The following is a 19,671-nucleotide window of genomic DNA, read 5'->3' on the forward strand; positions in this document are numbered from 1 at the left end:
ACACTTTATGGAGTAAATATTGGAATACATTAGTCTGCATCACGGTGACCTTATTTTTCCATTTTTTTCTATTCCATCAAGTTTTGATTAATATAATTTTTTTATTTGTGATTTTTTTTTTCCCCCTGTAGTTTTTGGTACCGAGCATTGAAACTATTGTAACAGAGTGGATACAAAAGTGTTGCGACACAACCACGTTAAAAATGTGGAGTTAATACAAGAAATATTGTATACATTTGGTATACCCATCACTCGCTGGTATCCAGTGAAGCACAGAATTTGAGGATAACACTGTTCCCAATATCCTAACTGTGTTGCTTTTGAAACATACCAAATAGATGCAAATCTCAAGAGAAATGCATGGCAGTAATCACTGTAACACTGTCCACCACATTTGTTAAAGATTGCATTAGCATACATACATTTCATCCACCTCCACTCATCAGTGCCTAAACAGAATATAGCAAACCACAAACAGTTCATTATTATGGGCAGATTGTTTGGGATTTCTGCATTTGTTGGTCGTAAGTGTCACTCAGACTTCAGGATTGGCAGTGACCTTTCCAGGTTGGAAGGATGTTGGATGTGGCGAACGACTCCAGGGTGTCAGACAGCTCATCCATCAAGTCCAGCAGTGCTGCCAGAGCGAGCATGAGAAGGTACTGAACACCCCCCCTTGCAGAGATGTATACTGGGCTAGCAGTGATGATCATTTTGTTATGCATGACATGAAAATGACCACGTACGCACAATGGGCCGAAATGCTGCTGTTAAAAATGGACAGTGTCAGAGAGGAATAAGCTTAATTTTTTTTTTTATTATTATGGTTGTCAATTTTAGAGACACAGAGCTGCTCTGGGTCATACTGAGAGAACAATACAAATCGTATCCATCACTTCACTCGCTATATCGTGTGTCCTCCTTAACTCATTCACTGCCATTGACGGAAAAAGACGTCAAATGATGCATTCTTGGGCTGGCAGTGAATGTGTTAAGGGTCATGGATTAGATGGATTCTATCGCAGCTATTCACACATAAGGACAAATTAGTCTTCAATTAACCTAACAATTTGTTTTTGGAGCTCCTAAGGTAGCTGGAGAAAATCCACACAAGGACAGGGAGAACATATAAACTACAGAGCTGTACTGCGTAGAGCTGAAGTTTGAACACAGGTTTTAAGTGGTTGCCTCGTGACTGTGACAGGCAGACATGTTAACCACAAGGACATTGTGCTGCCCAATAATAAGAATAAAACAATAATAAGTATTGCTAAATTAATACCGAGGTAGCCCAGGGAACTACCGGTTAGTTAGTACATCTGTCTCACATACTCTAAACGCAACTGTAGTCATGGTCCTAACAAAAGACAAGCGGTACAGAAAATTGATGGAACTAGAAAGTATTTGATGGTATAACATATAGAAAGCTGTTTAAACATTTAGTCAATATCTTTGATATCTTGCTCAAGGTCCATGTTACTAGTTAACTCTGTTATAAGCTGCTTTTCCACCAACAAGGCCAAGATTTTTTAGGTCTGTGAAAGGCAGTGTTGCCACAGTGACCTTGAAAAAGTAACTTAGTTACTTTACTGATTACTTGGTTTTAAAAGTAACTAAATTGCATTACTGATTACTTGATTTTAAAAGTAACTAAGTTAGATTAAAAGTTACTTTTTTAGTTACTTTCAGCAGCTGCCGATAACACCATCTCAACATAAAAATAATGCGGTAGAAACGGAGTTCCAAATACTTTATTGAAAGTGCATTTTTAACATGAAAATATTTTTTTTTTTTTTTATGAAAAACAAAATAGGCAGTCTCTCTTGACTTCTTGTAAATACTTTTTATAAAACAAAAAATACAAATCTATCCAGGTTGAAAATGAAAATCCCCTTAATTCCTCTATTGTTTGTTCCGCTATTCCAGTGTGTACACTTGAGTCGACTCGTGCATGCTGAAAAATAGGGGTGGGAATCTCTGAAATGAGGCCGATTCGATATGTATCTCGATACACAGGTTGCGATTCGATTGAAAAACGATTATCTTTCAGAACAGAACGGTTCGATACGGTTCGATTAAGTTTGGGAACGATACAATTTTCGATTCGATCCGATTCATTTCAATATTCACCACTTATAGTGACATTTGTTGCTTGTAAACATTAATCTTAAAACACCACAAATGTTTACAGTATCTACAAATGTGAACAACAACAAATATGTCTTCTATATTTTTATATTTTGAATCAATTATTTAAATATACTGCAACAAAGGGCTGGGCGATATGACTGAAAAATGTATCAGTTTAAATATTTATTAGTAGTTATTGACAGTTATAATTGTTTTTTTTGTGTGTTTTTTCTCTCTCTTCAAAATAAGGATCAGGAAAACAAAAGGTTGATAATTTAATGTTAAATATAAATATTTAACCTTTAGACAGACACAAACACAATTAAACAGAATATGTGCACATTGTGAAGTATTTCAGAAACATAAATTTAAGACATGAAATAAACCTAGCGTCCAGCCAAAAGAAATATGAAGCCACCTTATGGAACAATAAATCTATCAAACACATTTTAACCACTTAATATATGCAAAAATATTTCCAAAAGTTCATTTCCCTTTTTAATCAACAATTTTTGTTTTTAACAATTTTTGTTTTTCTTTTGCCATGACATTCATTTTTGGTTAATGTATGACATCTTTTTTTTTTTTTTTTTTAAATCTGAGACACGATGACCACAGAATCACTACTGTTTATATTTAGTTTTTTTGGGCTGTCGTTCATTTTGAGTTTGATGACGTAATCGCGGGCACCTCTCAGTTCTCCTATCTGCTGCTCATGCAAGTTGTATACATTGAAATGAGATACTTGCAGTGTGCTTTTAGCATAGCTGGTGTGTTGGCTGTGGGACATACCTGTGTCGTTTGAATCCATGCATTGGATCGTCACGGGAGTTATTCTTTTTGGCTCGCGCGCAGTACCAGCGCCGGCCCGGGACATGCAAGTGCACCGAGAGGACTCGATAGCAATGGGAAATACCGAGATGTACGGCACCGGCTTTTGCTAACTGACTCCACTGTTGCATGTTGTCACTCGTTGTGCGCGCGCGCGCCGTGTCTAGTCGCGAGCACAGCGTTGACGGTAGGCTCCCCCCCAAGGTGCGTAACGTCTTTGCATTATGTTTACAACATCCGGGGAATGAAGCGTCTCTGAGCGCTACATTGCTAGCTCTCTGTAAACACGGAAGTAGCTTGAATAGTGATGCTACTGAAATGTAAACAAAACAAGTAGAGCACGGCGCAGAACTCTTGCTATTGTTATGAAAACCATAAAGCCTCATTCGCAACCGATTCACAGCCACGCGATATCCGGTCCACTACTGAAAACGTGACTTGTCTGACGTCACTCCCCCTGGCGAGAGACGGTGACGACCTCATCCCATAATGCTTCACGGACCAGGATGGAAATAAATTATTTTATTTTTTTTTACCACTTTTATGGTCCATAATGTACACTTTTTTTTGTTGCGTTGTGTGCCTGTTGGTTAATAAAACTAGTAGTAACAGTATCATCACTTTTGTTTTGAATGTGCAAACCATTCACGACCAGACCATGGCTGAATTCAGTGTGGTGATCAATGACCTCCGCCTCATCTTCATAGTTAGCGGCAGTTGTTTGTGACTGTTACAACAGTGAGATATTTTGCCTTCTTTATGAAAATGTGGAGTAACGCATTGAATATCTGGACAGTAACTTTAATCAGACTACTTTGTAGAATAAAGTAACGGTTAGTTACTTTAAAATGCGAATTTTTTGGGTAATGCGTTATCGGCAACACTGGTGAAAGGGACTTCTTGGTTGTAAACGTTCAGCAGAGAATTTGTGTATTAGAGCGTCTTAGAGTTCTTGTTCTTGGTAATTAATTCAAATGAGTTTGATGACGTATGGGTTTGATGAACCCAGCCGATGTAAACGGCCCCAAAATTTGATCAATCAATCAGCCTTGGTCATTGCAACACGCCCCCTCAAAGTTCCAGCCTGGCTCAGCAAGACCCTGCTCCTGAGTACTTTGATGCCCCCTGGGGAATTTAATTACCCTGGAAATTGTTGGTGGAAAAACTTTGACGGGTGTGCTGCAAAGACCAAGGCTGATTGGTTGGTCAAATTATGGGAGTGTGTTGTTTTTTACACCGCAAATTCCCTGCTGGACTTTTATAACCAAGAACTCCCTTTACCCAGAACTCAAAGATCCTGGGCTTGTTGGTGGAAAAGTTTATGTTTCCTCCATTGTGTTGTTGTCAAAGCACAACTACATATTACTATACTACTGAGGAAAAAATGTGCGCTACTAGTTGACAACTGTGTGCTATTATTTATTATATTATATTATATTATATTATATTATATTATATTATATTATATTATATTATATTATATTATATTATATTATATTATATTATATTATATTTGCTAAATTCGGGTTGATATTTCCGCTATTTAGTCTTTACTGCTCGCATGGCCCCATCAGGGGCGGTACATGATTCATTGAAGATATAAGATTATATGACGATGTGACTTCCAAATCCCTGCATCCTGAAGGTAGCGCTGTTCGAACGCTGAGAGAGAGAGAGAGAGAGAGAGAGAGAGAGAGAGAGAGAGAGAGAGAGAGAGAGAGAGAGAGAGAGAGAGAGAGAGAGAGAGAGAGAGAGACCGGCTAACGTCACACTAAATCCCAGCACGGAGGCTAGGTTGCATTCCTTGTTTTACCCTCAAAGGTAGAATGCTATTTATATAAGATATTTTATTCGTAAACCAGCAGGCAACATGTTCCTCATTTGACAGCTACACCTGCTCTCTCGCTCTCTCTCTCTCTCTCGCTCTCTCTCTCTCTCTCTCTCTCTCTCTCTCTCTCGCTCTCTCTCTCTCTCTCTCTCTCTCTCTCTCTCTCTCTCTCTCTCTCTCTCTCTCTCTCTCTCTCTCTCTCTCTCTCTCTCTCTCTCTCTCTCTCGCTCTCTCACGTCTTTGTCTCCGGCATCCCTCCAGCCAGCAGACGGATAACAAGAGGAATGTAGGAGAGGAAGTGCGTGGTGTACCTGACACCTACAGCCTCGCGTCGTTGTTCTTCGTCCGCAGCCGGCTTCTCGCCTCCTGCGTATCACTAGAATAGTTCCTCTCTTGGACCACATAGCTGGTTGAACTGCTGCCACACTTCTGCGCTCACCGTACGACAAGTACTCTTCGAATAACTCCCGAAGCGTTCAGAAATGCAGTTTTTCCCTGCCGGATTTTCTTGGACTACGCTTGAGAAGATGCTTGTTCTGGTTGTCTCTCTGCTGCTGGGTCTGACCGGAGCAGCTGGGCCTGCACCAGACAGGAGCTGCGTCGACTTGCGCCAGTTCTACACCGGGAAGGGCTTCACGCTGGCCGGAGTACCTCAAACCGAGACCTCCGGTGAGTTTCGGAGATACACAAAACAAAACACTTGTTTTTTGTTTCCACACTTGAAACACCCTCTCTCTCTCAAAAAAAAAATAAAATAAAAAAAAAATCCCTCTTTTGACTTCGTGAGACTGGAATGATTAAGATGGTTTTGTTTTGATTTCGTGTTCATGTGAATATGTTGATTTTCTTTTATTGACTTAAAACACTGGGCTGCTCATGTACCGGTATCTTACTTTATACTTGTGGATTAGCATACTCCAGTTTCGTTGGCAAGCCATCGGGGTTGCAAATGCACACACGTTATATACTATTTTCATTCAGATGAAGATAGTTCTGCAAGTAGTTGCTCACGTAATGCGGTAAAAAAAACAAAAAAAAAACAACTAACAAACAAACAAAAAACCTATTATTGAGTCTTTTTTTGTGGTTTCACTTTATGTATGTAGCTAAAGGCAAATCATCATTCATAAAATAGACAATACAATACATTTACATATGCTTCTAATAACAGTTGGAATATGGCATCAATGTGGATGCCAATTTCCTCATGTGTGCGCATGGTGCTGATGTTATCTCTGACTGTGCCATGATCTGAAACTGTAAGTTATGCTTATCTGTGCTAGAACTTATAAGTAATTATAAACAAAGACAACAAAGTTGGACAGGTTGTACTATGGCAATCAATCACCCTTTTCAATCATTCATTTCTATTCTTTAATCAACCAGTCAATTGCCTTGCATCTCAGATAATCAATCAAACTGAGAACTGCTTGGTCAACCTGTCAGTAAACCATCAGACATCACACACCTGTGTCACAGTTCACACATTTGGATTGAATTGCGAAAAGAGATTAGAGCGGCTTTTTCCTTAAAGGCAATCATCTGTTGGGCTGTGTCTTTTATCATTTAACGATGGTCAGCGGCAGCAGGCTGGAAATAAGAAGACAAAAGACTGTGATGTGCTTGTGTGTAAGCTTTGCATGATCCAGAAGGTCAGTCACATATGTCTTGTGTGGTGGGATATGAAGCAGTTTGCGTGCGTGGGTGGTTGATGCCGAAAGAGATACCAACACACCGACAAGAGCGAGGCATATAAATTGTTAGAACGTGTAATTCATTGGCAGACAGGAGGAGGAGGAGGAGGGAAGGAGACTAGAGGATTGGCAGAGGGATGTATAAAGAGGGAGGAGGAGGAGGGGGCAGAGAGAGAGGAAGAAACAGGGAAAAAAGTGAGTCACACGTCTGGGTGGGTGCTTCAGGGATGGCCAAGTAGGAGTCCAGAAATGGCTCGCTCCCTTTCTCTCCATTAAAAACTCATCTTTTATTGACAGATGAAGAACACAATGCTTTAGTCCCTTGGACCATGATCTGCTCTAGTTATTTGAGTAAGAATTCTGTCTCCCCCTAAAATAATTGAAGCTGACAAGCAGATAGACGCAAAATGATGACGACATGCAGTTGAATTCCCAGCCAACTATTTTTTTGTAAATGTAGGCTACTAGCTGATGTGCTCACGGAGAAACTGCTGTGTGCTGAGAATTTGTATCCCAAAGCGCAGACACAAATACGATTTTAGCTATTTATTCACATTGTGAGGCAGAAACTAAGAGAGCTGTACACAGGAACAGTGAGCAATTATCCAGCAACACTAACATCTTTAAGACAGCTTATATAGAGTATCAATCAATCTCATCATAGATCATGGCAAGACATCGTATGACATGGAAATCTACACTAACATCTTTCAGACAGCTTATATAGAGAATCAATCTCATCATAGATCGTGGCAAGATATCTTATAACATGGAAATCTCTGATTGGCTTGTTGACCCATACATCACATAGTACCAAAGATTCCTGTCACTACACACATCATCTAGGCATCGTAAAGTTCGTACATCATATAACACAAAACTAGTAGAAAACCTGATGATTGTTACATGAGACAAAAACATCACTCAAACATCACTCCAGTTGAAACTTGATGATGGCTACATAAAACAAAAGCATTGCATGAGACAAAAACATCACTCAAACATAAAACAAAAACAGCGCATGAGACAAAAAAAACATCACTCAAACATCACTCCTTCATGACTCACGAGATTCACGAGTCATGACAGAAACAGGCGCATCTCCAGTGTGTCTATGACACTTACAAAAGATTTGTTGTGCATGGACTCCTGATACGAACAATATTTGATGCAACTAGCTGTGGAAGTCATGTCAGAACATCATAAGAATCTGGTGTCCAGGTTTTTTATATTCTATATTGCAATTTTTTTTTATATATTTTTGTTTTTTATATAATTGAGCACTTTTAACACTTTTCCCAATATATTTATATCCTCTTTTTTTCATGTTCACAAAATTTGTCATCTGCATTTGATCGATCACAGCAAACACACACTGTTTAGTAGAGCTGGGAATCTTTGACTGTCTCACGATTCGATTCGATTACGATTTTTGGGTCTACGATTCAATTCAGAATCGATTCTCGATTCAAACGATTATCGATTCAAAATTATTTGATTGACAAATGATTTCTGCTTCAATTTACAGATATGCACAACATTGTCATGATCTACTCCAGTCTGCTTTGTAAGACAAAATGACAAATATAGACATTAAAGTGTCCTTTTTTTTTGTTTAAATATTTATTCATTTTGTATTGTAAGTGCCCTTTTCCACAAAAACAGCATGTGGCCTACAACTGCCTTTTCCCTTTCTTCATTTTTAATTTAAATAAAATCGATTTTTGATTATTAAATATCGATTTGATTCAATTAATAAATGAGAATCTCGATTCTATTATGAATCGATTTATTGGCACACCCCTACTGTTTAGTGGCACCTACTGGAGCAGTGGGCTGCTTATGCGCCTGCAGTGTCAGTATCTTGCTCATGGACACCACAACAGGGACGGTCTTAACCTGGGCTCTCCACGGTGGTAGGTGATGATCTTAAACACTTGGCCACAGCTGCCATAAAACATTTTAAATACTATATCTTACTGTCGGAATCCACTTTATAATGGCATCTTTATTGTGTGGCTGGCTGGTTAGCAGATAGATAGATAGATAGATAGATAGATATAGATAGATAGATAGATAGATAGATAGAGCTTGCCTTGTACCCAAAATCTCGATTCGCTACGACTTCTAATTTGATTATCTTTTGCACTCTTTTCAAATAAGCGTCGTACAAATGAAAAAGCACATTTGATCAAAATGGTAAATGGCATGCACTTATAAATTACTTTATCGGCACCATGGTGGGGTGGGTGCCAAAAGAGCTTTACAAAGAAAGCCTCACATTAATTTATTTGAAAACTGAATCTATTGAACTGTAGAGAAGCCTATAGCTTTAAACTCCTAAAACTTTTTCTTTTCTATTTAGTTTTAAATGGATTACTTTAACCAGGATCACACCCCGCATTGTGGCCAAAGGTAGAATGTGGGTTTTGTATGAAATAAATCCTCGTTGTGGGCGGTCCAAGTGTCATCCTATCGCTAAAGTATTTTGTTGGGAAGGGGTTCTCTCCGGGGCAAACTCCCTTCATTTGTTGCCATTGGGTGATGGAGTGAGAGAGAGGCCGCAAACTAGGGGTGTGCTCAAAAAAATCGATACAGCAATATATCGTTGCGGGCCTCATTACAATACACGTATCGATACGCAGACATCAGAATCGATATTGCTTGTTAACTTTAAATATGCAGTTAACGTTTGCCTTTGCAGCCTGCATTGTACCTAAAAAATAAAAACCAGCAGCGTCTTTGAAGTTAATTGCCTTCAATTAATGCAAAAATAGATCACCAGTGATTGGACACCGTGTCTTGCTAAGAAAAATTAAAGCAGAAGAAGAATATCAACATTTATTTACTTATAAACTTAACATGGCACGTGTCTCAGTGTACCAATTTTCCTATATTTTGTTAAAAAAAAAAATGAAATAAAATGTGTCCTTATGTGGGATACATATGTATCGCAATACGTATCGTATCGTGGCCCCTGTATCGTGATACGTATCTTATCGTGAGGTTGGCGGCAATACCCAGCCCTACCGCAAACGTATGTTGGAGTGCGGGGAAATGTTGGGTGATAAATTGGAAGTGTCTGTACTGATGGACTTGTAACGTGTGAACGTGTGAGCCACCGCACCGTCGGATGCATAAGGGTTGATTTCTGTGTTCCGTGTCTGATGTTCGACCACATACACAGAGCCGACAATGAGCACACTACATGAGCAGTGACCAATCAAAAGGCATCCTCCGGTCAAATTATTTGAAAATGTCAGCACCCTACAAAGTTGTCAGCAGTCACAGAGGATAAGTCTGTCTGTCTGAGGCCAGATGTTGCATCATCCAATCTCTGGAATGAAAGTGAGGGCAGACAAAATGATGTTCCTCTTCATTTAATTGATGAGGCGTCACTGCTGCCATTTGGAATCCCTAATGGCATTTATCTCTCGCTCTCTTTTTTTTAAATGGGAATATTTTACATCATTAGAAGTAGGTTTACAGTAATCTGACTTTTCCTCCACTTTCACATGTGTGATGCAACTGGAGATTATTGGTGTAATCTGCACTTAAATTTGTGTTGTTCTTATTGAATTACAGAACGTACATACTTACATATTTACGCCACTCTTGTTTTTAAGAATTATGTTATGGGGTGGCATGACTCATTGGTAGAGTGGTTGTTTCTCAACCCAGCGGCTGTGGGTTTGATCCTCGGCCATTGCAACCATATCTAATTGTACTTGAGAAAGATGGTGCCCAGTTACCATTTGATATTGTTGATTAATCAAGATTATTTGCTTGTTACTTTGAAAAGTATTAGAAATAAAGTAAAAAAAAAAAAAATATGTGGTTGCACAAGTGTCATATATTGTAAATTGGCATTTGGCTGTGTTCAGAATTAACAAGTCACATTAAAGCTAAAATTCATGTTTAATGGGTGTTGGCACTCACCTGACCATTTAACGTGCCACTGATTAACCCAAAAATAAAGTTCAGATGTTGTACTAGGGATGGCACGGTGGGGGACTGGTTAGCACGTCCGCCTCCCAGTACTGAGGACACAAGATCGAGTCCAGGCTTCGGCCTTCCTGGGTGGAGTTTGCATGTTATGCCTGTGTCTGCGTGGGTCTTCTCTGGGTACTCTGGTCTCCTCCGACATTTCAAAGAGATGCTTGGCGGGTTATTTGAACACTCTGAGGTGTACGTGTGAGCGTGGATGGTTGTTCGTCTCTGTGTGCCCTGTGATTGGCTGGCAACCAGTTCAGGGTGTGCCCCACCTACTGCCTGAAGCCATTTGGGATAGGCTCCAGCACCCCTGTGACCCTTAAAGAGTAAGTGGTACAGAAGATGGATGGATGTTCTACTAGGTAGGGCTGGGTAATATGGCCAAAAAATAAAATCTCGATTTTTTTTCTGTCATTCTAGACGATTACGATTTTACTTGATTTTAATCAAAAGTTTAAAAAAAATAATAATAAATAAAATAAACAAGGTTTGATTTATTCAAAAATTAATCTTGTGCAAAATGTTCAGACAATAACGTACACAAATTTTTAATCAGTTTTATGGTTAATTTAACATAGCTTGTTCAAAAGCTACTCATATCTTTTGCATAACTTAAATGCAACATAACTTGTGCAAAAAAAAAAAAACTACTCACAGCCTTTTGCTCAACATAAATGCCATACATAGCTTATACCAAAAAAAAAAAAAAACTACTTATGGCTTTTGCATAACCTAAATGCCACAAATCTTGTGCAAAAAAAAAGCTACTCATAGCCTTTTGTTCAACTTAAATGCCACATATAGCTTGAGCAAAAAAAACTACTCATATATTTTGCTCAACTTAAATGTCACATACATATCTTGTGAAAAAAAAAAAAAAACTACTCATAGCTTTTGCATAACTTAATTGCCACAAGTAGTTCTAACAATTGTAAACAGGTATTGTAAACCACACATCCAGTATTCTGCAAATATACAACTCAACTCACAATAACATTTGTATATAACAGAACTTCAAGATCAACAGCGTAAAAATAATCAACACCACCTTTTATTGTAATAAACTCAAATTCCTTACAAGCAAAACTAGCCTGTCAACTGACTCTGGCAAAAGACAAGCTCTGCTGCATGTCACAATGTTTCCCCCGGTACTAAATACAGCTCAAGTTTGTTATTTCATGGTGTTCGTGTACTTATCTTTGCTAGCGTTAGCCACGCCGCACTCTCGAAGACGTGAGCATTCCTCCCATTCTTTCGAATGCGTTTGGCGCAAGTGCTGGAAGACGTTAGTTGTGCTGCCTGCTATTTTTCGTTTTAATAGCTGTTCGGCAAACCTTGCACACGCTTTTACTTTGTTCTACGTCGCTCTTGTAAAGTCCCTTTTCTGGGGTCTTCTGGAGCAGACAATGTGCGCGAGTAGGCAGCGTACCGTTTGGCCAAAGTAGCTGATGTGGGGCTCCCGGTGATTTGGAAGCGTCACTTTTCTTTGCTGCCGGTTGACGTTACGGCGGAGCTCCGCTCCTGCGTTTGCTTTCAAACTTGTGCGCAATACACATCACATTAATGAATTCATTTGTTCATTAATTTCTGTGCGTGTTTGTGTGAGTGAAAAGAAACGGGAAAAAAAACAGGCGGTGATGTTGACTGCCTGTACGGCTGTTGCGGGCTCCTGTGTGCCTACCGATGATGTCACATACCGCAGTTTCGCTATAGTAGGGTAACGTCATCAGCAATTGCGCTTAAGCGAGCCAGACACAAAACGAAGGACCCCAAAACAACGAGCGTAAACAGAAGCAAGCCGCTCAAGGTTAGATGATCTGTATTTATTTCTAAGGACCTCGATTTCACGATTTAGCTCATTTTCACATCGTGGCACTTTCAATGGACGAATTAATCAAATTAATTCGATTTATCGCCCAGCCCTACTACTAGGGTTGCCAGCAAGCTCACAATACAATGCGTATTCAGGGGTCACGATACGATAGGTATCGCGATGTATCCTGATATTTTCAAGGCAATATACATCCCAATGTTTTACATTACTTTACACATTGCTGGAGCCGGGCCAAAACCTTGTACCTTCAAAATCATCACTTTTTAGGAGACGCCAAAACATTTTACAACCAATAACCTTGCATCATCAAAGCGAATAAGCCATTTTCAACACTTTAGATTGGTCAATAATACATAAAATTGACACCCTCACGTTTGGACTGTCCAAAAGTATAGATTGTAAAAAAAAATATTAAATTTGCCAAATTATTATTCCCTCTAAAGGCGGCTTTTTCCCGTTTGTTTTTTGGCTTTGTCCTTAACATTTGATGACATATTTGTGAGTGTACAAATTAATTAATGTTTAACATAGCAAATGTTCTGTTTTACATGCTTTGCAAATGGCATCCTTTGAAAAGAACACAAACATACTTGGAAATCAAATTTGGTGGAAACTGCTCCCAAAGTGTCTTCCTTCCCTACTTCCTTCCTTCAAAGGACCTAAGCAGTTAACACATGCACAGATGTTGCAGCCCTGTAGCTTTCCTGTGCGTGGAATCTCACATTTGGAGCAACAAACAGTCTCCTAATTATTTGGGACAAGGTCCAGCTGTTGCCAGGTATGCTGCTCCCCCGATATGGAGAAACATTTAGGCTAAGGATGGAAAATTAGTCAAATTCAAATAGACATTGCAATGTAGCAGAATGCAATTTTCAAATTGCAAAGGTTGCAATTTGTCAAAAAAACAAAAAAACAACAACTCTGCTTCGGTTTGGTCTATAGATTTCACTTTTAAATCACTGATTTATGACTTATTGACTTATGTTTACGCCACTCTTGTTTGGTAGAATTTTGTCAAGTTGTCGTACTGAAAGCTGAAAAGACTGCAAGTCTTGACTAAGTTAACTAATTGAAGTAGAATAAAATGTCTTTTACATTAATTAATTGGGGCTAATTTACTTTATTTAAGTACAAACATAATCTTTAAAACCAAAACCGTTATACATCTGATATTCAATCCCGCTATTTTGTTCATTGTACTACAGGTTAATTTATCGCTTGTGTTTGTTAAAAAAAAAATACATGGGAAGAGGACTATTGAAAAAAGTAATTGAATATTAAATAAATCACAAAAGCCTTACTGAAAGGGTAAAACAATGCAATTAAGATTATTTTTCAAAATGATTTAGCACTAAAGATGACGACTTAATTTATGTCATTTTAATAATTTTCGATATACAGAGAACCTTCTCTTTGCACCATTCAAAAGCAGCATTTACTTTTCCATCCATCCATCCATTCATGATCCACTTTCTTAATTAACCGCTTGCTCCTCACAAGGGTCGCGGGGGTGCTGGAGCCTATCCCAGTGGGAGTGGTACACCCTGAACACAGAGATGAACAACCACTCACACTTACATTCACAAGCACACCTAGTGACAATTTGGAACGCCCAATTAACCTGCTATGCATGTCTTTGGACTGTGGGAGGAGACCGGAGTACCCGGAGAAGAGCCACGCAGGCACGAGGAGAACATGCAAATTCCACCCAGGAAGGCCGAAAGTACGGACTCTATCCCGCGTCCTCAGCATTGGGAGGCGGATGTGCGAACTACTCAACCACCGTACCGCCCAGCATTTGCTTCTGTTTCAAGCAAAGCACAACACAGGAGCAGTTCAAACAGCTGGGAAGACAATTTTTTCATCCTTGAAACATTCATTTTCACAGGTGATTGATTTACAGTCAATTCGTCAGACTACCAACTTTAGTAGCTTTTACACCCACAATTTTGAAAAGTATTTATATCTTTGTGGATTTGCTTTTGTTGAATGTAATTGAGATTGTAGTTGTGTCCAAAACAAGGTGAGGCAATGTTTATGGGAATATAAACAAACCATGTTACAAACTGCATTACTTTTTTCAGTAACACAGAATCCTTCTACTTGTAAATTTTAAACTCATGATAATGCAGTTTCTGTTATTGCCAAATATAGTCACGTCACTTTAATTACTATATCATTGAAACAGTTCTCGTCTGACCAGCAAGCTCCACCCCTTAACGTTCCGAGGGCCCACTGGTGGGTTCTGCGGCCATCTTGGAAAAAGAAAGGCAATGCACGTCGCCAGCTCTGTACTTGTCCGGACATTTAATACATCATTTGACAGCTAAGCCTCTGGAGATTTGAATGGTGTCCAACTTGTTAAGATACAATCACAGTGAGAATTTACAGACAATCATAGATTGAAAAAAAACAGGCGCAACTCACTTTTTCTGGCCTCCTCCATTCCCAACATGTGCAACTCCACCCAATGGTCCTCAAACATCCAAAAGGGTCCAGTCAAAGTATTCCAGGAATTATTTTCTTCCACACTGGCTCTTTAATCCATAAAGCTACGTTATTGGCTGTTGCAAGGTGCGTCCAAGTTCCAAAATGCGCACAATCATCGACCCAAGTTGACTTGTAGCTCCACTTTGCCTGCAGGGATTTGCCTCGCCGTACTTGGTAACAAACACCTTGACTTCTAAATGATACCTTGTTTGGTCCAATAGAATGATGTTTTATCGGTCACAAGATCTATGCAGCCCAATTTTGTGCGTCAAAAGGTCATCCTTCCAAAAGGTCACTTGAGCCATTAACAGCGAAGCCTCTCGGCGATGGTTGTTTTGAAAAGCCAATCAGATCCTCAAAACATCGACGTGCTGGTTGCCAGTGTCACTCAGTTTTGGAAGTCAAACACCCTCCGCCTGACATTGTGCGTAAAAGGTCCTCCCTCGTACCATGCAGTAACCAGTCACAACGATTTCATGGTGATTTAAATTCTGAATACATTGAGGTCTTGTCAGCTTTTTTGTTTTTTGAGAAAGCCAGCCGCGCAAACGTCATGGGACAAAATAACAAAGTGCGTCATAGCGCGTCATAAAGGCCCATTGTCTTTGTTCATGTTAAAATGATGTCTAAATGTGAATAGTCTCAACTATGGCTACTATTGGCTAGAGTAGAATAATGACAGATTAAAATTATTTTTTATCTTGACTGACTTGACGTGGGCTTTCAAGGGTCACTCCAATGACACTTTATTTTTGGATAAACCCCTGTTTTGGAAAACCCTGTATAAAATGCTCATTTTCTGTCATATTATTAGGTGTGTTTACATTACCCTTTTTCGCAAAAATAAAAGCGATATTGTACTATTTCGATAAAGTACAATTTCGAATTGTCGGTGTTTCCATTGAAGAGAGTTTCGCTTCTGAGGCGCAATTCTCGGAATGTCCCGTCTCACGAGACCTCGCTGTTCTGTAGGAGGTGCTCATGATGTTTACCGTAGACGGACGCCCGGTGTAGTTATATTGGTTTAAAAACCACTCACCCCTCATCGGGCGGTTTCGGGCATTTAGTGTTGGTGTTGTTGTGTGTTTTCCTCGGCAGTCAGCAAGCAGTTCTGACACGAAAGTGAGTGGCACCGTACTTCCTACTTCCTGTAATCTAAAATGTGGTTGTTCCCATGCAGAGGCTGGGTAAAAGGCGGGTTACAAATTGTTAAAAGTTTCTGATGTTTTTTGGCGTCCTCCCTGCTAAATGAACCAGACATGGCAAGACACGATTTCAAGCTCTCCTCTCCAACTTCTCGAAGGAGACTCGCTCTCTCTTTTTTGACGTGCAGTAGCCGATACAAATCACTTCAGCATGTAAAACTAACATACAAAACCGATATTAATTCTCAAAACAAATAGTAATTGCAAGTTTAATAAAAATACACATAAACAACGTGTTACATTCCTTTCCTCCGTGACCGGGCGGGTGTCACATGACTGCTAATGCGCAAAAAGTGTTTCCATTACACTTTTGCGAAATACTTCTTTTTCGATACGTCTCAAAAACCACCTCATGAGAGCGCAAAAACTTTTTTGCGATATTTGAGAGTTTTTTCGCAAATCCGGTGTTTCCATTACCAGCTTACTTTTGCGAAACATGCCTTTTGCGCAAAACTGAGGGTAATGGAAACAGACCTAGTGTCAAACTTGAACTGGGATTAGGGAAGACCTCAAGCTTTGATCTTGTAGTGTTTTCAAGTCCTAGTCACCAATCTATATTCATTTTCAAGGCAGATTTTGTGAAAAATAATTATACAAACAAAAAATGTGTCTTTTTTTTTTCTTTTTTTTTATTTATTCAAACTTGCATTACTCACTGCCAGACATTGCCAGTCACACTTAAACAGATTCTGACTATTTGGGAGAAAATTCAAAATGTTATCTTCAAAAAGAGACCAAAACTATGCTGAATGGTTCAAGAACATCATCAAATTTACTTTTGATGCAACTTTTTTTAGGCATTTTCAGCTGAAATGGCTGGAACAGAGACATTTTTTTTTAATTATTTCACAGTTCTTTGTGAGACTGCATGAGACAAGCGCAGAAGTGCTAATTATTGGCTGAGTCAAATTTCCCTGTAAACCCTCAGAAGTAGATTTTGGTAGTTGGTAGGGGTGTAAAAAACCATCGATTCGGCAATATATCGCGATACTACAGCTCGCAATTCTCGAATCGATTCAATAGGCAGCCGAATCGATATTTTAACATCCATTTTTGATGAAAAAATATTCAACAAAACGTCTAACTTTCACACCTTAAGTATGGAAGAATGTTATATTAATGGAACATTAAGCCTTAATATTTTATTTCAACGCTGTTCAAACATTAAAAATGTTACAACCTTTTTGTTAAATACAGTGGCTCACAGTTATATGACTGAAGTTTCAGATCAATAAATAATGCATTTTCATACAAATCTTACAGTGTACATGTATAAGTTTACTGAATGCTATTTTCTAAATTTGAGTAAAAAAATCGCAACAATCGACTTGTAAATTCATATCGGGATTAATCGGTATCGAATCGAATCGTCCATGCAAGAGAGTGGTGCACACAAGTACATCTAGAAGGAACTGCAAGAAGATCTCACTTGCGTAATATGTAAAAATGGATATTTGCGTACACTGCCTCTTTTAGGAATGTACTGTGTTAGGTGTCTATTTCAATATAACAGGGTTCACCAATAAGGACCAGATGTGAGTAACTTGAATCTCATGAAATATCTCTGAGCAGCACATGTCAGTTTGAGTTATTGAAATGACAGTACAAAGAGATTCAAGGACCTTTTGGTTTAACTTATGGTCAATCTTTTTATTTTACACTTCATTGAATTATGAGAGTTTAGAGTTGAAGAAAATACAGTATGCCTATTTGTTGTTGTTTCAAGTGCAATATCAAGTGCAATAAATATGAAGCCAGAGTATCCGTCTATGCAGTAATTTACATTATTTGTTGTAATTTACCTTTCACTGAGCACTAAGAGTGTAATGTGGAATGCATGCTCGGTATTCATGCCTTTAGCGTTCTAATGTTCTAATGTCCCTGCTCACATTGCTATTGTCCCACAGGTTTAGTGCCATATGAATGCAAGTCATCATCTTTCCTGCTGTCTGCTGCTTTGTCTTTGTGCCTGCAAGCATATTTTACTCACAGAGCTTATCTGTTTTACTGTGTGTGCGCGTGTGTGTTTAAAGATCCATGAAAGCCAATACCTCCCAAAAAGTTTCATTCACAAATGCATTATCTTGTAGAGAAGCACACACCCTTGTGATCAAATGACCCACAGCAACAAAATGAGACCATTTTTGTTCCCGGCTTGCAGGAAAATTGGACTGGGGATGGCTCAGGATTGTTTTGGTTTATTGGATGCTGGTTTTCTGAAGAAGATAGTAATGATCTATCTGCCTTGTTAAAATAAATGTTTGGCTTGCCAAAAGTATCCAAGATGATTTGTAATGGATCAAAATCTCGAGTCTTGTATGCATCTACTTTAACTCACTCACTCCCAGCCATTTTCACTGGAGCAACCCCCTTCACTCCCAGCTGTTTTACTGGATTTTGACTGATTTTGCAAGGCCCACAGAATGTTGTGTTCTATTGCTATCAAAACATGGAAGCTACCAAAAGAAAGATTAGAATCTCTTCTTTCATTAGGAAAAAAAGTACACTTCTGTATTTCAAATATGTTTAGAATTGTGGGGAAACAACTTGTTTTCATCATGGCCGTGGTTGATCTCTTATACTCTGCTGTCACCTGCTGGACATTTTTGTAATTACTTCAATTTTTTTCATCCATTCTCTGCAGTTGAGAAGCTGCATAAAAGACTTCTGTATGCTATAAAAAACAAAAACATTTTTTTCTAAAAAACAAAACAAAACAAAAAAACGTATAAACGTCTTTGGGGCATTTAAAACATTTAAACAGTTTTTGGGAGCAAATTAGTTAATTTAATTGACTACATGCCTGAATAAATACATTGCACCCACATACATTAAAAAAACATATGCACATATGTTCATCAACATGAATATGATTTTATGGTGTGCGATAATCTTTTTGGACAAACCCAAGTGAAAACTGATACTGATCTCTCATCTGTCACAAATCTCACGTCATTTTATTCCCAGCGCAAGTCTAGACCAAAGTGTGGTCAATCTGTGCACATGGGTGGAGGAGGTTTCTTTCTTTTGTTTTTATTCCAGGTAGAAATATGCGTTTGCACCATTATGGGCATGAACACAGCTGGCTTGCTCCCAACAGAGGCATGCGGGTCCCCTCATTCCCTTTAAATTCAGTGCAGGGGAGGCACGTGGTTTACTCGGCGGAAGTGGACTCAATGGCGTCCATGCAAGCCATCGGCACACACAAAGTACAATTAAAAGGAACTGCGAAAACATCTCCATTTGTGGGTGATGAAAAGTTAGCTGCGGTGAAGTGGGCAATGGTAGACCGCCATAGTTGTGCCGCTGATGATAATAATAATTTGTTCAGTGAATTGATTTTTACAATGATCCAGCCAGTTCTATGTTGTCATATTTATGAATGAAATATAATGACAACAACCACATGTCCAGAGCTCAGAATCTGTCTGCCTGTGCCGCCATCAAATCCACCAAAATGACATTAAACCACCTGCGCCACAACTTAGACCTGCTTTGGCTGTTATTGTCACGCGCCACCGGCGTGACGGCCCATGCTTTTATTTTTGTGTCCATGTTTCCCGTTTTGTTTTGAAAGTCTAACTCTCCTCTCACCCCAGGTCACTTGCCCTTCCTGCAGCTCACTAATTACCGGTTCCCGCCCATGATCATCACCACCTGCCACCA

The 19,671-nt window shown here is 39.1% G+C and overlaps 1 protein-coding gene across 3 annotated transcripts in view; it reads left to right on the plus strand.

The window, feature by feature from the left end:
* Nucleotides 1–640: 640 nt before the first annotated feature.
* The window catches only part of gpc1a (glypican 1a), a 67,008-nt gene continuing 47,977 nt past the window's right edge, over nucleotides 641–19,671 (plus strand). The window contains exons 1-2 of one of the 3 annotated variants that reach the window (XM_077535501.1): nucleotides 641–659; nucleotides 5,051–5,458. In XM_077535501.1, coding sequence (XP_077391627.1) covers nucleotides 5,272–5,458 — 187 coding nt within the window. In that variant the 5' untranslated portion in view covers nucleotides 641–659; nucleotides 5,051–5,271. Of the gene's footprint in view, nucleotides 660–4,665; nucleotides 4,783–4,854; nucleotides 5,459–19,671 lie in introns of those variants that run through there. The other 2 variants (XM_077535500.1, XM_077535499.1) reach the window with 2 other exon arrangements.

This window comes from Festucalex cinctus, chromosome 10 (assembly GCF_051991245.1).
Source record: "Festucalex cinctus isolate MCC-2025b chromosome 10, RoL_Fcin_1.0, whole genome shotgun sequence".
NCBI classification, from domain to species: domain Eukaryota; kingdom Metazoa; phylum Chordata; class Actinopteri; order Syngnathiformes; family Syngnathidae; genus Festucalex; species Festucalex cinctus.